This window comes from Gambusia affinis, linkage group LG16, assembly GCF_019740435.1.
Source record: "Gambusia affinis linkage group LG16, SWU_Gaff_1.0, whole genome shotgun sequence".
Classification (NCBI taxonomy): domain Eukaryota; kingdom Metazoa; phylum Chordata; class Actinopteri; order Cyprinodontiformes; family Poeciliidae; genus Gambusia; species Gambusia affinis.
Window position 1 is genome coordinate 9,348,075 of NC_057883.1, and position 18,347 is coordinate 9,366,421.

Genomic DNA, 18,347 nt, shown 5'->3' on the forward strand with positions numbered 1-18,347 from the left:
GACTCGGATACATCCTGCATGGGGCCCCTTCTTCATTTATAATTCTCTTATGATCAACTTGGGGTAACAATGGAGACCGCTTTAGCGAAAAGTGTGGCTCTTTATTGCATTATTGGGGAGAGCTGATGATGCAGAAGAAAAAATTCTTAGAAAAGTTTTGACGATCTCTGATTTTTTTTTTTTTTTTGCCCTTCCCAAACGCAGAAAATATGCGCTCTTCATCAATTAGATCAGAGTTTATTAAGCCTATATTTTAAAAGGACCTGAACAAGAAAGCCAATCGGGACGTCACGAACCACCGTCTAACAACCCCCCTCCATCCTCCGCACTTGTCAGGGGGTAATGACACGCAGGGGGGCGGTGCAGATGTTTTGTCAGGAACCGCACATGTTGCACAATCACTGCCAAAGAGACTACTGACATGCCGGATAAAGATTTCTCTGGTAAGTGAACCTTTAATATCTAGCTTCTGACTGCTTTAATTCGCTTTGTGGGACACAAATGACAGAAAACAGAGAGTGGGTCACGTGTTTGGCACGAACCGATTTAAATTAACGCGACGCACCGCGCGTGAAGTTGTCAAATACGTTAATAGCGGCAAATTGTAAATAGAAATTTGACCTCAAGTACTGAGATAGGATGTTGTTGGATGTTAATTGAAGGAATATTTAACTCGATATTTAACTGGTAACATTTAACTTGAGAGTAAAGGAATGATATCAAGCAAACTGCGAAACAATTGGGAGAAACATATTTGCTGTTTCCATGGATAATCTCTTTTAACACCGCTCAACTGTATGCAGGTAAAAACAAATAAAAATTTCCAGTGACAATATACATCTGGAATATTTAGTATAGATGTTTAGGAATGCACCCACGATCAGGGGGTCACAGTCAAGAACAGTGGTCCTGGACCTGTACCGATTGGTACCAGGCGCGAGAAATAGTTTGAAATTTCCGTTTTATGTATTATTTGAGTCTGGGGGATCTTTTATTTTGAAAATCCTTTATTTGCTGCACTATGATTTGGAGGTGAGTTATGTTTCTTCGTAGTTAACATTTTTAACTGAATAAACATAACCACATATAATAAACATATATAAAAATGACCTTTACATATAGGAATAAAAATTCCCACCACCGGACCTCAGTTGCCATGTCAACTGTTTGGGATTCCCCTCCGTTCTTACGTCACCACGCTTTCTGATTGGCTACCTGTCACATTCAACAGGCTGTTCTCTCTCCCAGTCAGGGAAAAAAACCCACAGGCTGCGATAATCAGGCCAAGACAATGTTGAAAATGCCCGATTTTAGAGCGGGCATATAGGAAGATAGAAGGATATTTATCTGATTTTAGATTGGGCATATTCAACACTCCATCACGTAACACACCGCACAGTGCAGGACGTTGGAAGATGGTCGTAAAAGGAAAATTGGGACAAATAAAAAAGGCTTAAGCTGGAACGCCAACATGCAGAAGCATAACTCCCCTAACTCCCAGGCCACCGCAAATTTGCCAAGTCTTGACCGGTACGCGGTAATGAAAAGGTTGGGGACCACTGACTGGTCTCGTCATCCCCACATTTAGGCCTGGGGCATTGGGGACTTCTTGTACAGTTCCTCCTATACAAGAAAGCCCTGGTGGGAAGACGTTGATCGGCAATTTCCCAAGCTATGTCTTTATGAGCGTTGGACAAATTTTTATTGTTAACATCTTTCCATGTTTATTTTTTCCTCACATTTTCTTTGTTCAGTTTGTCAATCTGTCCAAGGAGGATAACTTGTTCTGTATTTTTGTCCGTCTAATTATTTCAGGTTTGATCTCCTTTTAGCCACATCTCAGTGACTGAACTACTGTTAGGAAGATAGAAGGATATTTATCTGAAAAGGGTGTGTAATCATTTGGTGCTGTTCTGATCGAAGCAACACCAGCTCACTTGGTCCTGCACATTTACACCCTGGTGAGGTTTGAGATCGGGCAACTGGAAAATGTAAAATGGTTTAGTGCAAATTAATGACAATACCACGAGAAAGGGCGGAGAAGTGGATGACTTTCTGTCTTGACTGGAATTACAGTCCTGAAAGAAAAAGTGTGGGGTTTCTGATAAACTATGACAAATTCTGCTAAATTCTTTTTCCCTCCTGCACACTTTACCTTTCGTCTTGTGGCTTATTGTAGCAGAGGACTTATTTATCAGATGATGATTTCAGTTTTGTTATATTTACGAAATTGCAATGGTGCAGTATGTATAATAGATAAAAATGTTACATTTGCTGAAACTTCACTGTAAAATCCAACAGCACATCTTATTAAATTGAATTGGTTACCAATTTGAATACGAGGGCAGCTGAACCTATGGAAAATATTGTGATTATGGTGGAAACACTACACCAGAAATGCTTGTTAACTACCTGGCACACATTACGTAGAAACACACACTCTGCATGTTCATACTAATTTGATAAAATTGTCAGGTTGTGAAGTCAGGTTGTTTCTATTTTAATAAATGGCATGATGTCATTGCTGCTGGTAGTATAGTTTTATGCCACAATGTTCAGAAGGAAAGCTGTGGGTACCTACAGATTCAAAGACATGTCTGCGAGGTAACTTGTTGTGCAACTAATTAAAAAAAAATCCACAACCTTTTCCCATTCATCCTAACTAAAGGATGACTCTTCTCAGCTGTCTGGGCAGATGAGTGTTTGTGCCAAATTTCTGCCAACATGATGGGACGAACCGAGTGAGACGACATGTGGGTGTTCAAGGAGCGAAGCTTAGCCATGGTTTGGACCTTCCTGCTGGGAGGCGGACTCACTCTGGGTAACAATCTCTTCTTTTCTTGTCCAAAACATTCTGTGAGCACTTGACTTTCTGTTCATATTTGCCCTATTAGGAATCTGGGATTGTTTTTGGTTTTTTTTTTTCCACAGATCAAGAAAAGAAAAACAATTGCAATGTACAACAAAGTCTTTCACTGCTTCGACAATGTAGAGTGCTGTTCTTTTTTACCAAGCTTGTAATAACTTGTTATTATATGTTTATCTCCATGATTTTGTATATAAAGGCTTAACAAATGTTCTTTAAATTTGCCGATCCGATCACTAGCTGTGCTGAAAAGTCAATCAGCACGAGTCTTGAATTTGTTCGGATAAGAGTTAGCAGAAACACACAGACCTCCTGCTGAGCTTCAATTTAAAGCCAACGAAAAGAAATGTGTATTTAGTACAAATTTAAATTGTTCAACTGTTTGAGTGATTGATTTTCAAAGGTAGGAAGAGTCAGAGCCTAGGGCTCATTATAGACAAGGTGCGAACTGCTACAGCCTGCGGGTGCGTTAGCGACTCCTTAACAAATCAAGGAGTTGAAATAAATGCACGGCTTTCTGTCTTTAACTGGAATGTAGGTCTTGTTTTTACTTAGCTGAAGGAGTCCAAAAAGGTTGCGCTAGCTTATGCATACGTCGCCTGTAGTTGTGTGCAAGGGATTGGCTGTCAAATCAAAGTAAGTGTCCTGCACCGTCTTGACAGACCTTCTGGTAAAACCTTGAGGTAAAACAGCATTCTACAGTTAGCCAGGTAACTATTTACTGTAGGATCAGCAACATCCACCGTACTATTATGTCAGGTTCTCTTGTCTTTCCAATCTAGAGGAGCAGACAATAGAAAGGGATGTCTGCATCAAATCTTATAATTTAGGGATAAAAGAAATTATGGATCGCTAATTAGAAGTTCATAGAAACTGATCAATTTACAGCTTACATTTGTGTTATGGGATATTAGAGGTTTTAGGACGTACAGCACTGGTAAATTAAACTATATTGATGGTAATTATTCTTTCATAATGTGTTTTTTTTATCTCAGCAGAATAAATCTGTTCAAATTAGAGATTATGCTGCTTTTTTTCCCTCTAAATTTTCAAGATAACATTATGCTGCTGACAGGAAAAAGTGTCTGTTTTGGTTATTAGCTAGTTTTATATATTTTTGAACATCACAAGTCTTCTCTTTGTGATGGATTTACTCTGTGATGTTGTTGACTCCAGCTGTTCACAATCTTTAATCCTCCAGACTTCTCTGTTGCAACAACCAAGATCGTCCCTCAATCGCTGCGGCTCCTCGGCTGTGTGTTTATACCTCGAAGCAACGTCACCTGCCACTGGACGCCTGGAGACAATCAGGCCATGTACTATACCCTTAAAGCTGAAAAAATCCCACGGTGAGACTGAGTGCTCCTCTCCAGAAAGACTTTGCATGTTAGAGTAATTTGTTAACTCTGTTTGGCACGATGTTGTAATTAGGCAACAAACGCAACATTGGCCTGTTGCATCTTCACAATTTACCTCTTTAAATGATGCAAACCATTAAAAAAAACACACACACATGAATGAATTAATGGCCCTGCTTTAATTATCTTGTGATTTTAAAAAATATATATTTTGATTATGTTTGTTTTGACTATTTTAAGACGTACAAATGTTAGACATGGTTTTGTCTGTGAGGGAAACTATAGAGGCCTTAGTGTTGTGGGTTGTAGTTGTTTAAATACAATTATAGGATCTACAGTTTTTTCCTGAGAAGCAAATCTAACACTTATTTAAACATAAAATACTTAGATTTTTAAGGAGGCTTTAAATCCCATTGATCTGCATGTGTTTTGAATTTAACAGTAAATGTTTGTATCTAGTGAACTACTCCCAAGTTAGAAGTTATTGGCTCTGGCAATTACAATTTCTTCAAAGATAGTTCATAAAAATCAAGTTATATCCAGTCCTGACTATTCCTCTCCTCAGTTTGCATTTTGGGGTGGATAACACCTGCAATGCATTGGCCGTCAAAAATGATTTGGAAGACAGATTAGTCCTAAAGGGCAGAAATACTCAACTAAAAAAGCAAACAGCTTTGTGGTTTTTATGCTGAGGAACATGATCTGCCGCAATAGGAAGGATGTAGACTCTGATGTTGTCATCGATGTAACTTTGATAGTTTTTATTCGATAAGGGAAGTATTGTCACGCACTTCCTCTGAGCCTTGTGTTGGTGTGGTTTTCTGCTAAATATAGATGTTTCTAAATCACTATAAAAAGTTATCACTCTGTTCTATCAAAAATTGTGTTATTGTGTGAAATCAGGTGATAAGCAGCAGCTATCTTTTCATTCACTGTGGAGCAAGCATCTGTTGCACATGCTGGACTTTTTCTAAGAGTTTCAAAGTCACTGGTTTGTTGGGATTAACTAAGTAGATTCCTTCCTGTCTAGTCGTATTTCACAAACTTGTTGCTGTTTCTTGGCATCATTTTCATGCTACATTTTGCAATCAGCTTTTTTCTCTCAAGTTGATGTCTATCTTTGACCACATTGTTTGAATTTCCTTTTTTTCTTTTCCTGTTTTCTTTAAAAGTAATTTTAACAGCTCTTACATATATGAACCAATGAAAGTTGCACTTTATTGTTGTATTTGGTGTTGTAGCTGTTTAGGCCTGTTTTTCAAATATATTTTACTATAAAAATCTGCTATTGTAGCCTCCTCAATAGCAGCCTCCTCAAAAACATCAGTGTGCAGTAATGAAATACACCAATGTGTATTTTAATCTCAGCATAAATACAGCTGCTCTGTGCATCATGGAGACAGAGAAACAGAGAAGACAGATGAGGGAGAAAGCTGTTGAGGGTTTTAAAGTTGAATTATGTTTTAAAAGAATATGTTGAGCTTTGGAAATCTCTTAGAAAGAGCAGTAATCAGCAAATCAGTCAAGATTAAAGTTTCATAGTAAAAGATATTTGTGGCCCAAATAGGCCTGTCACGATAACAAATTTTGCTGAGCGATTAATTGTTGATTAATTATTGTGATGAAGGATAATATTGTTTGAAGACCTTTTTACACTGATTTTATGGAAATGACGTAATAATAGCCTACATGTGATTTCCTGCCAAAGATAGATACACTTTATTTTCAAAAGAACACTTAAGACTGGAACTGTTAAATAAAATAAACAAAACAACCAAAAACAAAAATAAAATGGAGCTTAACGGAGCCTGTTGAACGTGACAAGTAGCCAATCAGAAAGCCGGATTCTCCAACGTGTTTTCTGAGGGGAAATTACGGAGGGGAATCCCAAACAGCTGACACAGCGCAACCCGAAGTCCAGCGGACATTGGACATGATATGTGGAAACAACATTAATGTTTATAAAACATTTCGTGCAAAGAATATAGAAATGACGAGGGGAGGAGTTGGAGCGAAATCGCTACGTTGATGAACCCGGTAACTTTTCAGCTGTTCTTCGTTAACGTGACATAAATAGGTTGTAACGATTTTCATTCAGTCAGGACGTTACGCTGACACTAGAGCCACATGCAGGTAGATTGTAGCAAAGCATTGATTAATGCCTGGTTTTAAAATGAGTTCACTGGACTTGTAGCCATTATGTTGTGCGCATTGTTGGACACCACACGGCACGATCGAACCGTTATACCTAGGATTTCTGTCGGCTAACGTTTGCTCTCAGGTTTTGAAAGTGGGCCGACAATCGACCGACAGCTCTAAGATCGTGTAGTGTGAACCGGGCATTACACTGAGGAAATGAGGAAGGGAGGGTCAGTGGAGAGCACCGGAGTTGAGCCTTTTTTCATTCAGTGTCATCAACAGAAAGAGAAAAAGGCTGGAAGAGACGATAACGCCGATATTTAAAATGACGTCGATAGTTTTAATTTATCGTACGATTAATTGATTTATCGTGACAGGCTTAGGCCCAAAGCCTACATACCTGAACACACCAGGGAGGTCTGGGCATATTACATTTTTCAGAGTTTTAGCAGTGAAAATTTTCAAATAGTTTTATTTTTACTTTGCAGTTTGTCTTCATCTATAACACAAAGTCACAATAAAACGCATTGACCTTGAAGGGGTGTGCTTGCTTTTTTTTTAAAGCCGCTGTATCTGTGTGTCATTTTTAAGTTCAAAAAGCTCGACATTCATCTGTACCACGACCGGGTTGAGCTGCACTGCAGGAATCAATGGATCCGGACTTAGGTTCACGTTTTGCATCAGTGTCATATCGCATGGCATAAGTGGAAATATTTCATCTAAAATTCGGTGCCAATCTGCCAGAATAGAAGGTGAGGCCGTGGTGGTCTTCCCCCACTTGTAGCATCACCATTCTTCCCTGTGTCGTCTGCTGACCTTGCTTCTTCTTATTTGTCTTAGGAAAATTGGCTCCAGCGAGTTTGAACAGCGTCCAACAAGTTGACGGTTCCCCTCACTGCCTGAGTCTGTCCTGGACAAGTAATGTGACTCATTTTCCCCTGTCTCCAAAAGAAATTGCAGCTGGATACCTGGATTCTCAAATGAAGTTTACAGCAGAGGGAGAGGTGAGCTGTACCGAATTTGAAATCAAAAACATGTATTTATATAGCAACATCAGGGTGTAATTGTTACACAGATTTTTAGTTCTGTGTTTTAATATAAAATATTTTTATTGGGAAGACTAAATTACACAAAATTAACAAAAAAAACCCCCAAACAGATAATGTCCTGTTTAACGCAAGTTCATTTGTGCCATTCTGTTTCTCTCGTGCACACAGGTAAATGCTCAGGTCAGGAGTGTGAGGGTAACTGGATACACTTTCCAGGTGTGCCTGTTTAAGCCGGACACCTCGTATACGCTCGAGATTCGAAACCGTTACCTGGGCCAGGTCAGCCCCTGGAGCGAGTGGAGCAACCCATTTCAGGGAAGGACAGCAGAGGCTGGTGAGATGAAACAACATTATTTTAATAATAAAACTATTAAAAGCTTATATCAGTGATAATTATCACAGCAGGATGGGAAGCTAGAAAATAATATGTCAATTTTATTTAAGACACAAAACACCCTGTTTGAAAGTTTCACTGCTGCTCTTCATATATCGCCACAGTAAGTTTTAATTTAGGCAAGTCAAACAGCTTGTCACCACCCACACCACATACCAGTTCTCAAGCATGCTGATGCTTGTCAGTTCAAAGCCCAGTTTCAAAATACCTCTGCAGAAACAAATATGCTTTATCGTAAATTATATGAAGTAGTATTAAGGAGACTTGGCCAAAATTCTTCAATAAATAGGTGAAAGACTTGTATTCCAGAAAATATTGTAATTTATTTTTTTGTATGACTTTATTAGTCACTCCAGAGTATAAATCGCATTTATTTAGAACATGGCGAACATCAGGGGGACCTCGTCCGTAAGGTTCCAATGACACTTTGTGTTCAGTTGCCTGCTTTTTAGCCGTCACATGGAAACTATCAGCTTTGGTTTGGAAATCTGCTGGTAGGTGGTGATACACTAATATCCATTTTTTAAATCACGGCGGTCATGAGCGACTCCCCTCTGCCATTGTTCTGACGATCTGTGCTACCTCGTCAGATTTCTCCATAGCCAGTGAAGTGCGCGGTGCAGCGCAGTGGGGCGGAGACACCTGCAGTAAATCCATAGTGATAGAGAAGCCATTGCGTTCTTTAAAGGCCTGCCTGCAATCATATATTCTTCTAATTGGCAACTATCAGGACTTAGCTGGACTGTTGACACATTATTTAAGCACCCAACTGTGGAGCCGTTCCTCTGGCCAGCTTCCCTTCAGCCTGCGATAAGCTTTCCTCGTGGTTGCAGATGGTAATGAGAAATCTTTGGCTCATGCTCGTCAGTATGAATTAACGTTTATTGCACCAGTCAAAAAAATTGTTCTGAATAGAAAAAGGTTGCTGTGGACTATAAGTCAGAGGACCACCAGAACTATGAAAAAAAACCCTGTGAATTATAGTCTGGAGTAATTTTGACTCCATCTAGTTATACAGACGTTAGAATTATGGATTTGTTTTTCATATACAGCTTTTCTGTTTGACTGAATCTTTGTTCCGTATAGAAAGACATAGTTAGATATAAATGATTTTAGAAACACCAGACCATTTGTATTATCCATATGTAAAGTGCTTCAGTTTGAAAGTCCTCTGTAATGTGGAGCTTTATAGTGAAGATTCATCCAAAGTTTCTTATCAGCTGAAAGATCAATGGCTCCCTTTTCAACTTTCACAGAAATCGACACAAAACAACAAACACCGGTAGTTTTCAGTTGCGTTATTTGGTGACACTAACCACCGAGCGAAGCTGTAAATCAGTAGACGCTGTCCAAATGTAGTGGATGTCTTTTGATGTGTGTAAACCTTAACATCACTTGACATTTGTAGCCCATATTTGCTTGTTGCTGTTCGTCAGCTATGGTTTTTTGAATGAATGTTGTCTTCCACCTGTTTATACATAATCTCTTTATAGTTTCAACATAGACGCTATGCGTCCAACCAGTTCTGTTGTCAAGGCTCTTCAGAGTGTCTGTCGGAGACAAATTTATTCACCAACTGTCTCTTGACACTTTGACTCAATATGTCCGACATATAAACACTTAAATGACAGCAGTGCAATTCTTTTCAGTTGGATTTTGGTTTGGACTTTAACTAGGCCATTTTAATACATTATGGTTTAACTTGACCTTTTTATTGTAGCCCTGGCTGTAAGCTTAGGGTGGGTCTCCTTTTGGAAGATTTACCTCTGCATCAGTCTCAAGATGTTTGCAGTGTTTGTCTGTTTTTCTTTCAGGTTTGCCCTTGAATTTAGCTCCATTCAGCTTCAAATGATTCTCCTCCCTAAACTAAACCTCCACCCCAGATTTCCCATTATAGTCCAGATATGTAGCTCATAATGTCATAGCTCACACACTTTTACCTCTGACAGGAAGTATTCCCTTAAGACACAGGTGTCAAACTCCAGTCCTCGAGGGCCGCTGTCCAGCAGTTTTTAGATGTGCCACAGGTACAAAACACTGGAATGAAATGGCTTAATCACCTCCTCCTTGTGTAGATCTGTTCTCCAGAGCCTTGCTAATGACCTAATTATTCTGTTCAGGTGTGATGCAGCAGAGGCACATATAAAAGTTGCAGGATACCGGCCCTCGAGGACTGGAGTTCGACACCCCTGCCTTAAGAGGATGTTAGATTTTTCCTTAATGATCCATGTCCAAAGAGAAGCAGAGTCATAGCAGAGGCTGATTTTAAAAATGTATTTCCAGACATGTCAGGATTTGTTATCGTTTGACTTCTTTTCTCTCAGTTGAGCGTAAGCAAGGTGAGTCAGAATAGAAGAGTCATCAAATTAAAAGGCCGTGTTTCACTGGGTTTCTGACTTGTTTAAATCAAGTAAAATAAAGAACTGGTCAATGTGAAGTAAACGACATTGTGCTCTTGCCTCGAAAGAAAGTGTCGACATGCTTTCATGTGGCTCCTTGTAATTACATTGGTAATTTCCATGCTTCTCTTCTTTAGCCCCGTCTGCAGCACCAGCTCTCTGGAGGGAGGTGGGACTTATTGGCAGGAACGGATGGAGGCTCATTTCTCTGCTTTGGAAGGTGTGTATGCGTGTGTGTGTGTGTGTGTGTGTGTGTTTATTTGTATCTGTCATCTCTCAGCGTTTGACTCATGACTTCTAATGCCAATTTGTCCCCTGCACATCCGTTTGAGCTTTAGAGTTTTACAGTTTAATAATCTTTGGATGTGATTAGTTTTCTTAATCGTCGTCTTTCGCAGCTGATTTGTTTTCATATCTCCCTGAAATTACTTTTGTGTTTCTTTATTGGGTTTTCCAGAGCTCCACAGCTTCCTTTTTGTTGGCTTGCATTGCATGATCGTAATATCTGTCATGTCAGAGCAGCTTAATTTGAAGTTTCCTTTGTCTCTTTCCTTGTTTGTGTGGTATTTAGCCGCTGCCTCGCTTCCTAGCCAACGGCAGAGTTGCCTTCTACAATGTGACGTGTCGGGCGGAGAATGATCTGAATCTTAGCGATTATGGGAGCTGTGGAAAACTGCCAAATGAAGCCACATCCTGCAGCTTGCCTCTTCCTGCTGGACGTTGCTCCTGTGGTCTGACGGCGTCCACCTCTGCAGGGACATCGCCCAAAGCCCTGGTCTGGATCTCAGGCTCCTCTGAAAAAGGTAGAGCTGCAGCCAGACACGTCACCCTGCAATAGTAAAACGCCTTGAACTTCTCCACGTTTGGTTGCCTTAAAGCCACAAGCTTCGATTTATTTTACTGGGATGAGAACAAACTAAAAGAGCGTTAATCAGAGATGCTACCAGCAGGCATATGGTAACTTTGATTCATGTGGATATATTTCTGCAGTTAAGACAAAGTCCTTCTGAGGAAACTAAATGTAGACCAATTTAAACCTTTAATTCCTAAATGGAGCGCCGGCGAGCCAGCAAAATTATAAAAATAATTGCGCCACACTGTGCGCTATCTGGAACATTCCTAGATTTTCTGAAAGGGGAGACGTTGCGCTTTCCAGCCATTATCGGGTTATTACGGTAATTTCACCCCCCGCCGTGGCAGGGAGTGAAATTAATCTGAGGGGTGCTGTTTTAATAGGCCGCAAAATGCAAAAAATAACTTGCTATATATTGAAAGTTCCAGTTGTTATGGATAAATGGGCAAATATATATTTACTCACAGGTCATTTAAAGAACTCCGTACAATTAAAATAAGTAAAAATATCCAGGCGGACATTTAAAATTTAGGACTTAAAGGTTAAGAAGAAAACCTGTTTGAGGGTTCATAAGACTTGAGACTGGAAACAAATGCACCTTTATTACAGAAAAGTTCCTGACAGTACCCAACAGTGGAGTTTGGTGTTGTTTCAAGACCAAAAGTGAAAAAGTTCGACAGATAGAAATACTTTCTGCATCATTCACGGCGCTGGCATTGAGGTTTTTAGTTTCCTAACTCTGTTGGCTCATGCCAGAAGGAACACAAAGTAGAGGCTGTCTGAGCCATTGTCATGAACATGGAGACGCCTTATGAAATATGACAGCGCAACAACAATATGCACTGATCGGCAAGGTGAGCTGAGTCAGACGTCAGCGACTGACTGCGTGAATCATCGCTTTGCCGTTATTGTCGCCATCGGCTTTGTTTTCTCTGTGCCTGCAGAGCCGCCACCTCCAGCCGAGCTCACGGCCACGCCGCTGGGTGACGGCAGCTTGGTGGTTCGCTGGAGGCCTCCGCCAGATCTGTCAGTGAGCGGCTTCGTGGTGGAGTGGCTGGCAGTCAGAGAGGAAACCAGCAGCGTTCTGCACTGGGAAAAGCTGAATAGCTCCTCTACAAAGCTGATCATCACAGGTAGCCCAGACGAATCTTCTCTGCTGCAGTGGGAAGCCATCTTGATTGTTTCATGACAGACATTTTTTTATTTTTATATCTTTTTAGAGGGAGTGAAGGCACTGGAACGTTACGCTGTCTCTGTCAAGGCTCTGTATGGCGAACAAGGAGCAGGAGAAAATATAACGCTCCATGTTTATACGCGGGAAGGAAGTATGTGATCAACACGGCATATAAAGAGATAAAATGAAAATGTCTTTTATGTCTGAGGAAAAATTGGGATGCCACTAAAGATTTTGCCTTACCCTCTTTAGCTGGAAGAATTGGAAGGAGGCACCTCTTGTATCGACATGTTGCTGTTTGACGTTGAGCATTTTCCCAAATCCTCACTTTCATGAAAATGAAAGTGAAGAGCTTCCAATATGATAGTTTTGAGCTACTGTCATGTTGGAGGCTCAAATTCTGCTTTAGCTGTCAAACACATGATCTTACACGTTTTCTCAAGTTTCCTCCAATATACAGAACAACTCATGGTTCTGTAATGGTGAGCGGGTCATGGCTTATTAAGAAGGTGAAAGGGAGGTTTTGACTTTCTTTGAAAAACCCCTGCTTAGTTACTGGGCAACTAGTCTGCAGAATTGTTATGCACCAAAATAAGAAAAGTAAACATTTTCACCTCACTTGTTTGTTTTTATAAAATTACTAGTGAAATCATTTAAAATCTTAACATTAATCTGTACAATTTTGAACTAGAATGATCAACTGCAGTCCAAGCTTTAAAACAAAACACAAAAATAATCTTTAAGTTTTTCACCGAGTCTCCAATCAGACCTCACTTGCAGTGAACAAGGCATGTCTCCACCCAGTACTTGGACTGCACCGTTCAAAGGGTCGACACGTGAAAATTAGCTGTAGGAAACTCCTTCGTTGTACTCCTGAACTTGCCTCGTCTTTTCTTTAAAATATGTTTCACTGCTTAAACGGCTGCTTCTTATACATTAACCCTTTTTCATAACCTGTTTCTGATCTGTATCCAATGAAAAGAATGGTTGAAATCTTACATTCAACCCTGGCGGGCCACCAGGCTTTACTCACAATCCCGCCAGGCTAAGCATTGTTTGTTTATTTATTTTAAGGGGTTTTTTTATGTTTGCCTTTTTTAAGACTTTATGGTTGTTGTTAGTGATATACAAGACTTAACAATACCTAATTATGAGGTGATATTTTCAAATTTTCTGTAAACGTGAAACTTTATTAAGTCAAAAACACAGTAGGCCTTTGGATGACTGCTCTAGCGCCCCCTACCACCAGGCTTAGCAAGGTTTCTGGGGGAAACCCTGAATTAATCAGTATAAGAAACTTAGTAGTTGAGTTCATTTTTATTCATTGTCTCCTTCACTCCTACTGACTGACCGACAGTGACAGAGCTACATTTTGCAAAACTTGCATTTTAAATGTATTCAAAATCAGACGGGTGTTTTTAAAGAAAGAAAAGGTCTTGTTTAAATTTTTTTACAGTAAGCTGTAACATTTCTCCTCCCGTTCCATCCGCAGCACCCTCAGCTGGTCCTGATGTGCGGGTGGAGCACATTTCTGAAAGCTCAGTGGAGCTCAGCTGGAGTCCAGTACCTGTGGAGCAGCTTCATGGCTTCATTCGGAGCTTCGCCCTCTTCTGCACCGCCGGAAACCAGCTGGAAAAGAGTGAGCAAGGAGTCACACACAGAGCATTCATTCAGACTGCTGCTGAATTTTCCTTTGGTCTAGTAACAATGACGACATATTTGCTGTGTTTTTCTTTAATTTACTTTTTATTTTGTAATGCTATCTCGACTGTGACAGTGAAAGAAACTGCAGGGGAATTTTATATAGATATAGAAACCGAAGCAGAATGACAGCTGGTTATGATTGTTAGTTAGTTAGTTAGTTAGTTAGTTAGTTAGTTAGTTAGTTAGTTAGTTAGTTAGTTAGTTAGTTAGTTAGTTAGTTAGTTAGTTAGTTAGTTAGTTAGATCCTATGCAGTTTACTCTACCTCTTTTGCACATCTAGTGTGTCTTTATCTAAACCAGAACTGCAACTAGTGATTAGTTTAGTAATCAATTATTCTGGTGAATAATCAATTAACTGGATAAAAAGATTCTAGATATTTAAGCCTTTTTTTTTTTTTTTTACATTAAAACATTTTAAAAATCCACTATATAACACTGAGATTGACAGTACTGGACTCTTTACTAAGCAAGTCACTGGATTTTATTTAGGCGTTTCAGAGTGATAGGGGCTGAATACATGTGCAAGCCACACTTTTCAGATTATCTTACTTATCTGTGGAGTTTATTTGTTGTATCTCATAAAATCAAAGTGAAAATCATGTTCGTGGCATTTGGATGCTTTGACGTTGAAAATAATGAAATCTTTTAAACTATTTCCCCTGTTTTTGCAGGTGTAACTGTGCCAGGCCACGTCCACCGCTACACTCTGAAGAACATGTCGCCTGGTATTTATGACATATTCATTCGCGCCAGCACCGTCGCCGGCACTGGTCCAGCTGGGAACCCGGCTAACGTTCGCATTGGTAAAGCTCAACATGCGCTCAATCTCAGCAAGCAGTGTGATACTGCAAATCCCTGACTGCGGTGATTTGAACTCGGCTTTATGTGTGTGAAGGCTCTGAGGAAATATCGATAGTGATCTGCATCATCGTTCCACTGCTGCTGATTTCACTGGTGCTGATTCTGATACTCCTTCTGGCTCAGGGGAGAGTGTAAGATAACATGTTGTGTTTTGGTTCTTGTAGTAAAGCAGAAATCTTTCTTTATGATGTTTATGTTTTATTTTAATAATTGTCCATCTGCGTTTTAAGGATAAAGAAGAAGCTCTTCCATGGGGTGCCAGATCCTTCTAACAGCACCGTGTCCCGGTGGAACCCTCCAACCAGCTTCGAGGTAACGTGGCTCAGATCGTTTTAATTTAAGAAAATGAAAGAACTTTATGAGACATGTATTTTGCATTTTACTACTATCCAGTTTGATTCATTTCAATCAAACTGTTCAGTTCAGTTTGTTTAAATTCAGTTAACATTTGATTTAATTGAGTTTATTCACATTCAGTCCTTTCTGCTATGATTCGGTTTAGTTCAATCCATTAAAACTTCCAATCTATTTCAGGTGAGTTTAGTTCAGTAACTTGATTTAAAGGAATATAATGAGTGACATGACATATTTTATCTTCTTTATATACTGTCAGCCTACAGAAGTTTTAATCTCTGTTGTGTCCTGTGGGTTTGGAGGCACCAGATCTGCAGCTAGATGCTTGTATCTGTCACACAGCAGATATTTAAAATAACTTGTGTGTTTTAACCTCAGAATAAGAAGCTGATTATGGAACAAGAGAAGCCAGAAGTCAGCTTCCCTGGAGTCGTCAAGAGGCAAGATCTTGAGTGGACCCACAGCTATTTGCCCATCTGCAAAAATCAGCTCTTTCTCGACCCGCAGCCCTCCACTTTCCTAGCCGGAGAGTCAGAGAGAGGATATATCACGAACATGACCAAGACCCAGTCTGCCAATGATCTTTCCATCAGGCCCTGCGGCTATTCCACTGTCCTCATCAACCAGTTCAACCAGAACCTGCCGTCCTCTCCTCAGGCCGGTCAGAATCCCAATATCTGCTGTAGTGACATTAAGCAGCCAGCAGATGGAGTCAGTGAGTCATCAGTTTTCCCGTTTACCGAGTTGGAAGAACAGAAAGCCTTCGCTGTTTTTCTGGAGCGCTTCAGAAGCCTTCAGTCTTCACCGGACTTCAGCAGTACTCCTCCTTCCTCCGTCTCACTTCCTCATCAGACTGATTCACCGAGGTTAAACTCGATGCTGTCGGCTTACAGAAAACTTCCTGTCTGACAGCTTCGCACAAACAGTTCCCTCTCTTGCCTTTGTGGATTTATCCTCGTCCCCTGTGGGGTTTGGTCCTTACATCTCCTATGATCGCTAGATTAAGATTTAAGATCATTTTCATAAACCAAGACATTGTTTTCTAGTTGGAAGTGTCATAGGTCTCTCCCAAGAGATAATTACAATGGGGAATCATTTTAGAAACAGATAATACCTCAGTTTTTATTTATTCACTCATTTTAAAAAATGAGGTGTGAAAAAATTATTTAGACCCTTCTATCAATGGAAAAGTCTTCAATGCTCACCTGCTCTGGTATTTTTGTATATATATATATATATATATTATTGATAGTTGCAATATTTCTTTGTTTTAAAAACTTGGTGGAAAGCTTGTTAAGTTTACGTAAGCCAAAGTTATGTTATCACAGAGCTGGGAAAATGTCCAGATTGGTGGGATTTTCCGTTAGCAGATTTGAATCTAAAATCTTGCTTGATTTCGATGTAACTGTATTCCAGCATGGCACGCAGTTGTATATTTGTTTCTTGTTTTCTAATCAAACTTCTTGTGTTTCCTCTAACGTTGCTGCATTTTGGAGAGTGACCTGGTACTGTGAAAAAACCTTCTTCATCTAGTTTGAAGACCTGCAACAAGCAAACTACTTAAGTAGGATTCAAAGCTTCAAAGAAATTAGGCATATTTATAGCATATTTTAAATTGCATTTTATTTGTGATTTTATTGAAACATCTGCCTTGTCTGTATGGCTCGTTTGCCTTGAAAAATGTTGACACCGCTTTATTGACGCCCATTTTTTACATAAAGTTTAAAATATTCAGCAGAAATTTAAATTAACTTAGGTGTGGAAAAAAAACAAACATTACAAAGATCAAACTATTTTAGTTACTGTGATATGGAGAGTTGAAATGCGTGCTTTCTTGTCCTTTATATTTTGAAGAAGTGGTTAAAAAGTGTGACAGTGTAAAACTGAAACCAGATTACAACCTTTTCCTGTTTTTAGTTCAGTGAGAATTACCAACATTATTTCTATTTTACATAAGTGATATAAATGCACATTTTGAAAAAGATTTTTCTGTGAACTTTTTTGCATGTGTTTCCTTCCAGAAGCTTCTAACATGACTTTGCTTAAACCAAAGCTTTAATTTCCTGGCTGATTTATTTAGATGCTGCTGTAACATTTCCACATGAAGTTCTGACCTTTATTTCATGAAGTGCACACAAAAACACATTCTGCCAAGATATTCAAACTTCACAGTTGAAATATTGTTATGAGGCTTTTGAAGCCTGTTTATATCCATATGTAACAAAGTTCACTGAGGCCAAACAGTTATGGACTGATGAAGCTTTTCTAACTAATGCGCAGAAAAAGAGTCATAGTTTCAACCCTGACACCTGCTGGCCAGCTAAAGCTACTACACCCTCCCAATGGACGCGCCGACACTTTAACTCACCTTAATAAGAAAAGTGCAGAAGAGACTGTGATCGCTCAGATTCACTGATATTTTTGTTCATTTATGCAAATTACTGATTTAAATAATCCTGGCTCTTTTTTCCGTGCATGGAGAAGGCAATTTTGATCACTTATTGTATGAACAACAGATTGTTCACACATTTACTTAAACTCTAAAGAAAACACTCCCGACTGAACAAGTGGAATTGGGACAAAATCTTCAGAATCACTTCAAACACATTTTAGTTTCATCAGCTCTCAGTGCGTCGAGCCAACAGCTGCTTTTGGAGTAATATCTCCTTCCATGGTGGTTCAGGACTAATTCACTGACATGATTCAGTTGGCATCTTCTTTACACATTTTGGATCACCAATCCAGGCTGATTTCTTTGGATTTTTGGAGTGTTTGAGCTTTTACCTTAAAATGCCTCCACAACAGGGTCTTCGTTCAACTCAGATGTTGTCATTCTGACAAAATGTCTAGAAGGTCTTTGCTCAAAGGCACAGTGATGTCAGCGTATGTAAACTTCTACATTTAAAGAAAGCAATGCAAATCATCTAAAACTTTCTCTCACTATTCTGAATCAAACAAATGGAAATATTTTGTGGCTGACTAAATCTTTAGCTAGATCCACACCACGCGATTCTTGAGAGGTCAGGGTTGCGTCACATCGGAAAGTATTTACCTTGTTGCTGATTGTGTGTGGTTTTCACCAGGCCGTCAGAGTTGAATTGATGGGATTGAGGTTTTATCTGCTTGATTGGGTTTGAGGGACGTTCACTGAAAGTAATTGCATCAGGTTTATTCTAAATCCTGTAATTTAGAGCCA

At 39.6% G+C, this 18,347-nt stretch overlaps 1 protein-coding gene across 2 annotated transcripts; it reads left to right on the forward strand.

Moving 5' to 3' along the window:
* The first annotated feature begins 297 nt into the window (after positions 1-297).
* LOC122846249 (interleukin-6 receptor subunit beta) lies at positions 298-17,198 on the forward strand. Of its 2 annotated transcripts, none has more exons than XM_044143078.1 (15): positions 298-443; positions 2,669-2,821; positions 4,068-4,215; positions 6,955-7,115; positions 7,204-7,367; positions 7,581-7,746; positions 10,343-10,425; positions 10,777-11,008; positions 12,003-12,191; positions 12,279-12,383; positions 13,725-13,871; positions 14,608-14,739; positions 14,832-14,928; positions 15,028-15,109; positions 15,530-17,198. In XM_044143078.1, exons 2-15 carry the CDS (start codon positions 2,752-2,754, stop codon positions 16,058-16,060), a joined length of 2,307 nt encoding a protein of 768 aa, XP_043999013.1. In that variant the 5' UTR covers positions 298-443; positions 2,669-2,751; the 3' UTR covers positions 16,061-17,198. The 2 variants fall into 2 exon arrangements, with proteins under 2 accessions (XP_043999013.1, XP_043999014.1); XM_044143079.1 differs by having other exon boundaries at positions 2,684-2,821; positions 15,530-17,150.
* Positions 17,199-18,347: the final 1,149 nt, after the last annotated feature.

Coding starts and splice junctions, on each gene's coding strand:
- LOC122846249 (XM_044143078.1), top strand. CDS start 2,752: ATGTGGGTGTTCAAGGAGCGAAGCTTAGCCATGGTTTGGACCTTCCTG. Junction 7,747..10,342: donor GGGAAGGACAGCAGAGGCTG/GTGAGATGAAAC, acceptor TCTCTTCTTTAG/CCCCGTCTGCAGCACCAGCT. Junction 12,192..12,278: donor TACAAAGCTGATCATCACAG/GTAGCCCAGACG, acceptor ATATCTTTTTAG/AGGGAGTGAAGGCACTGGAA.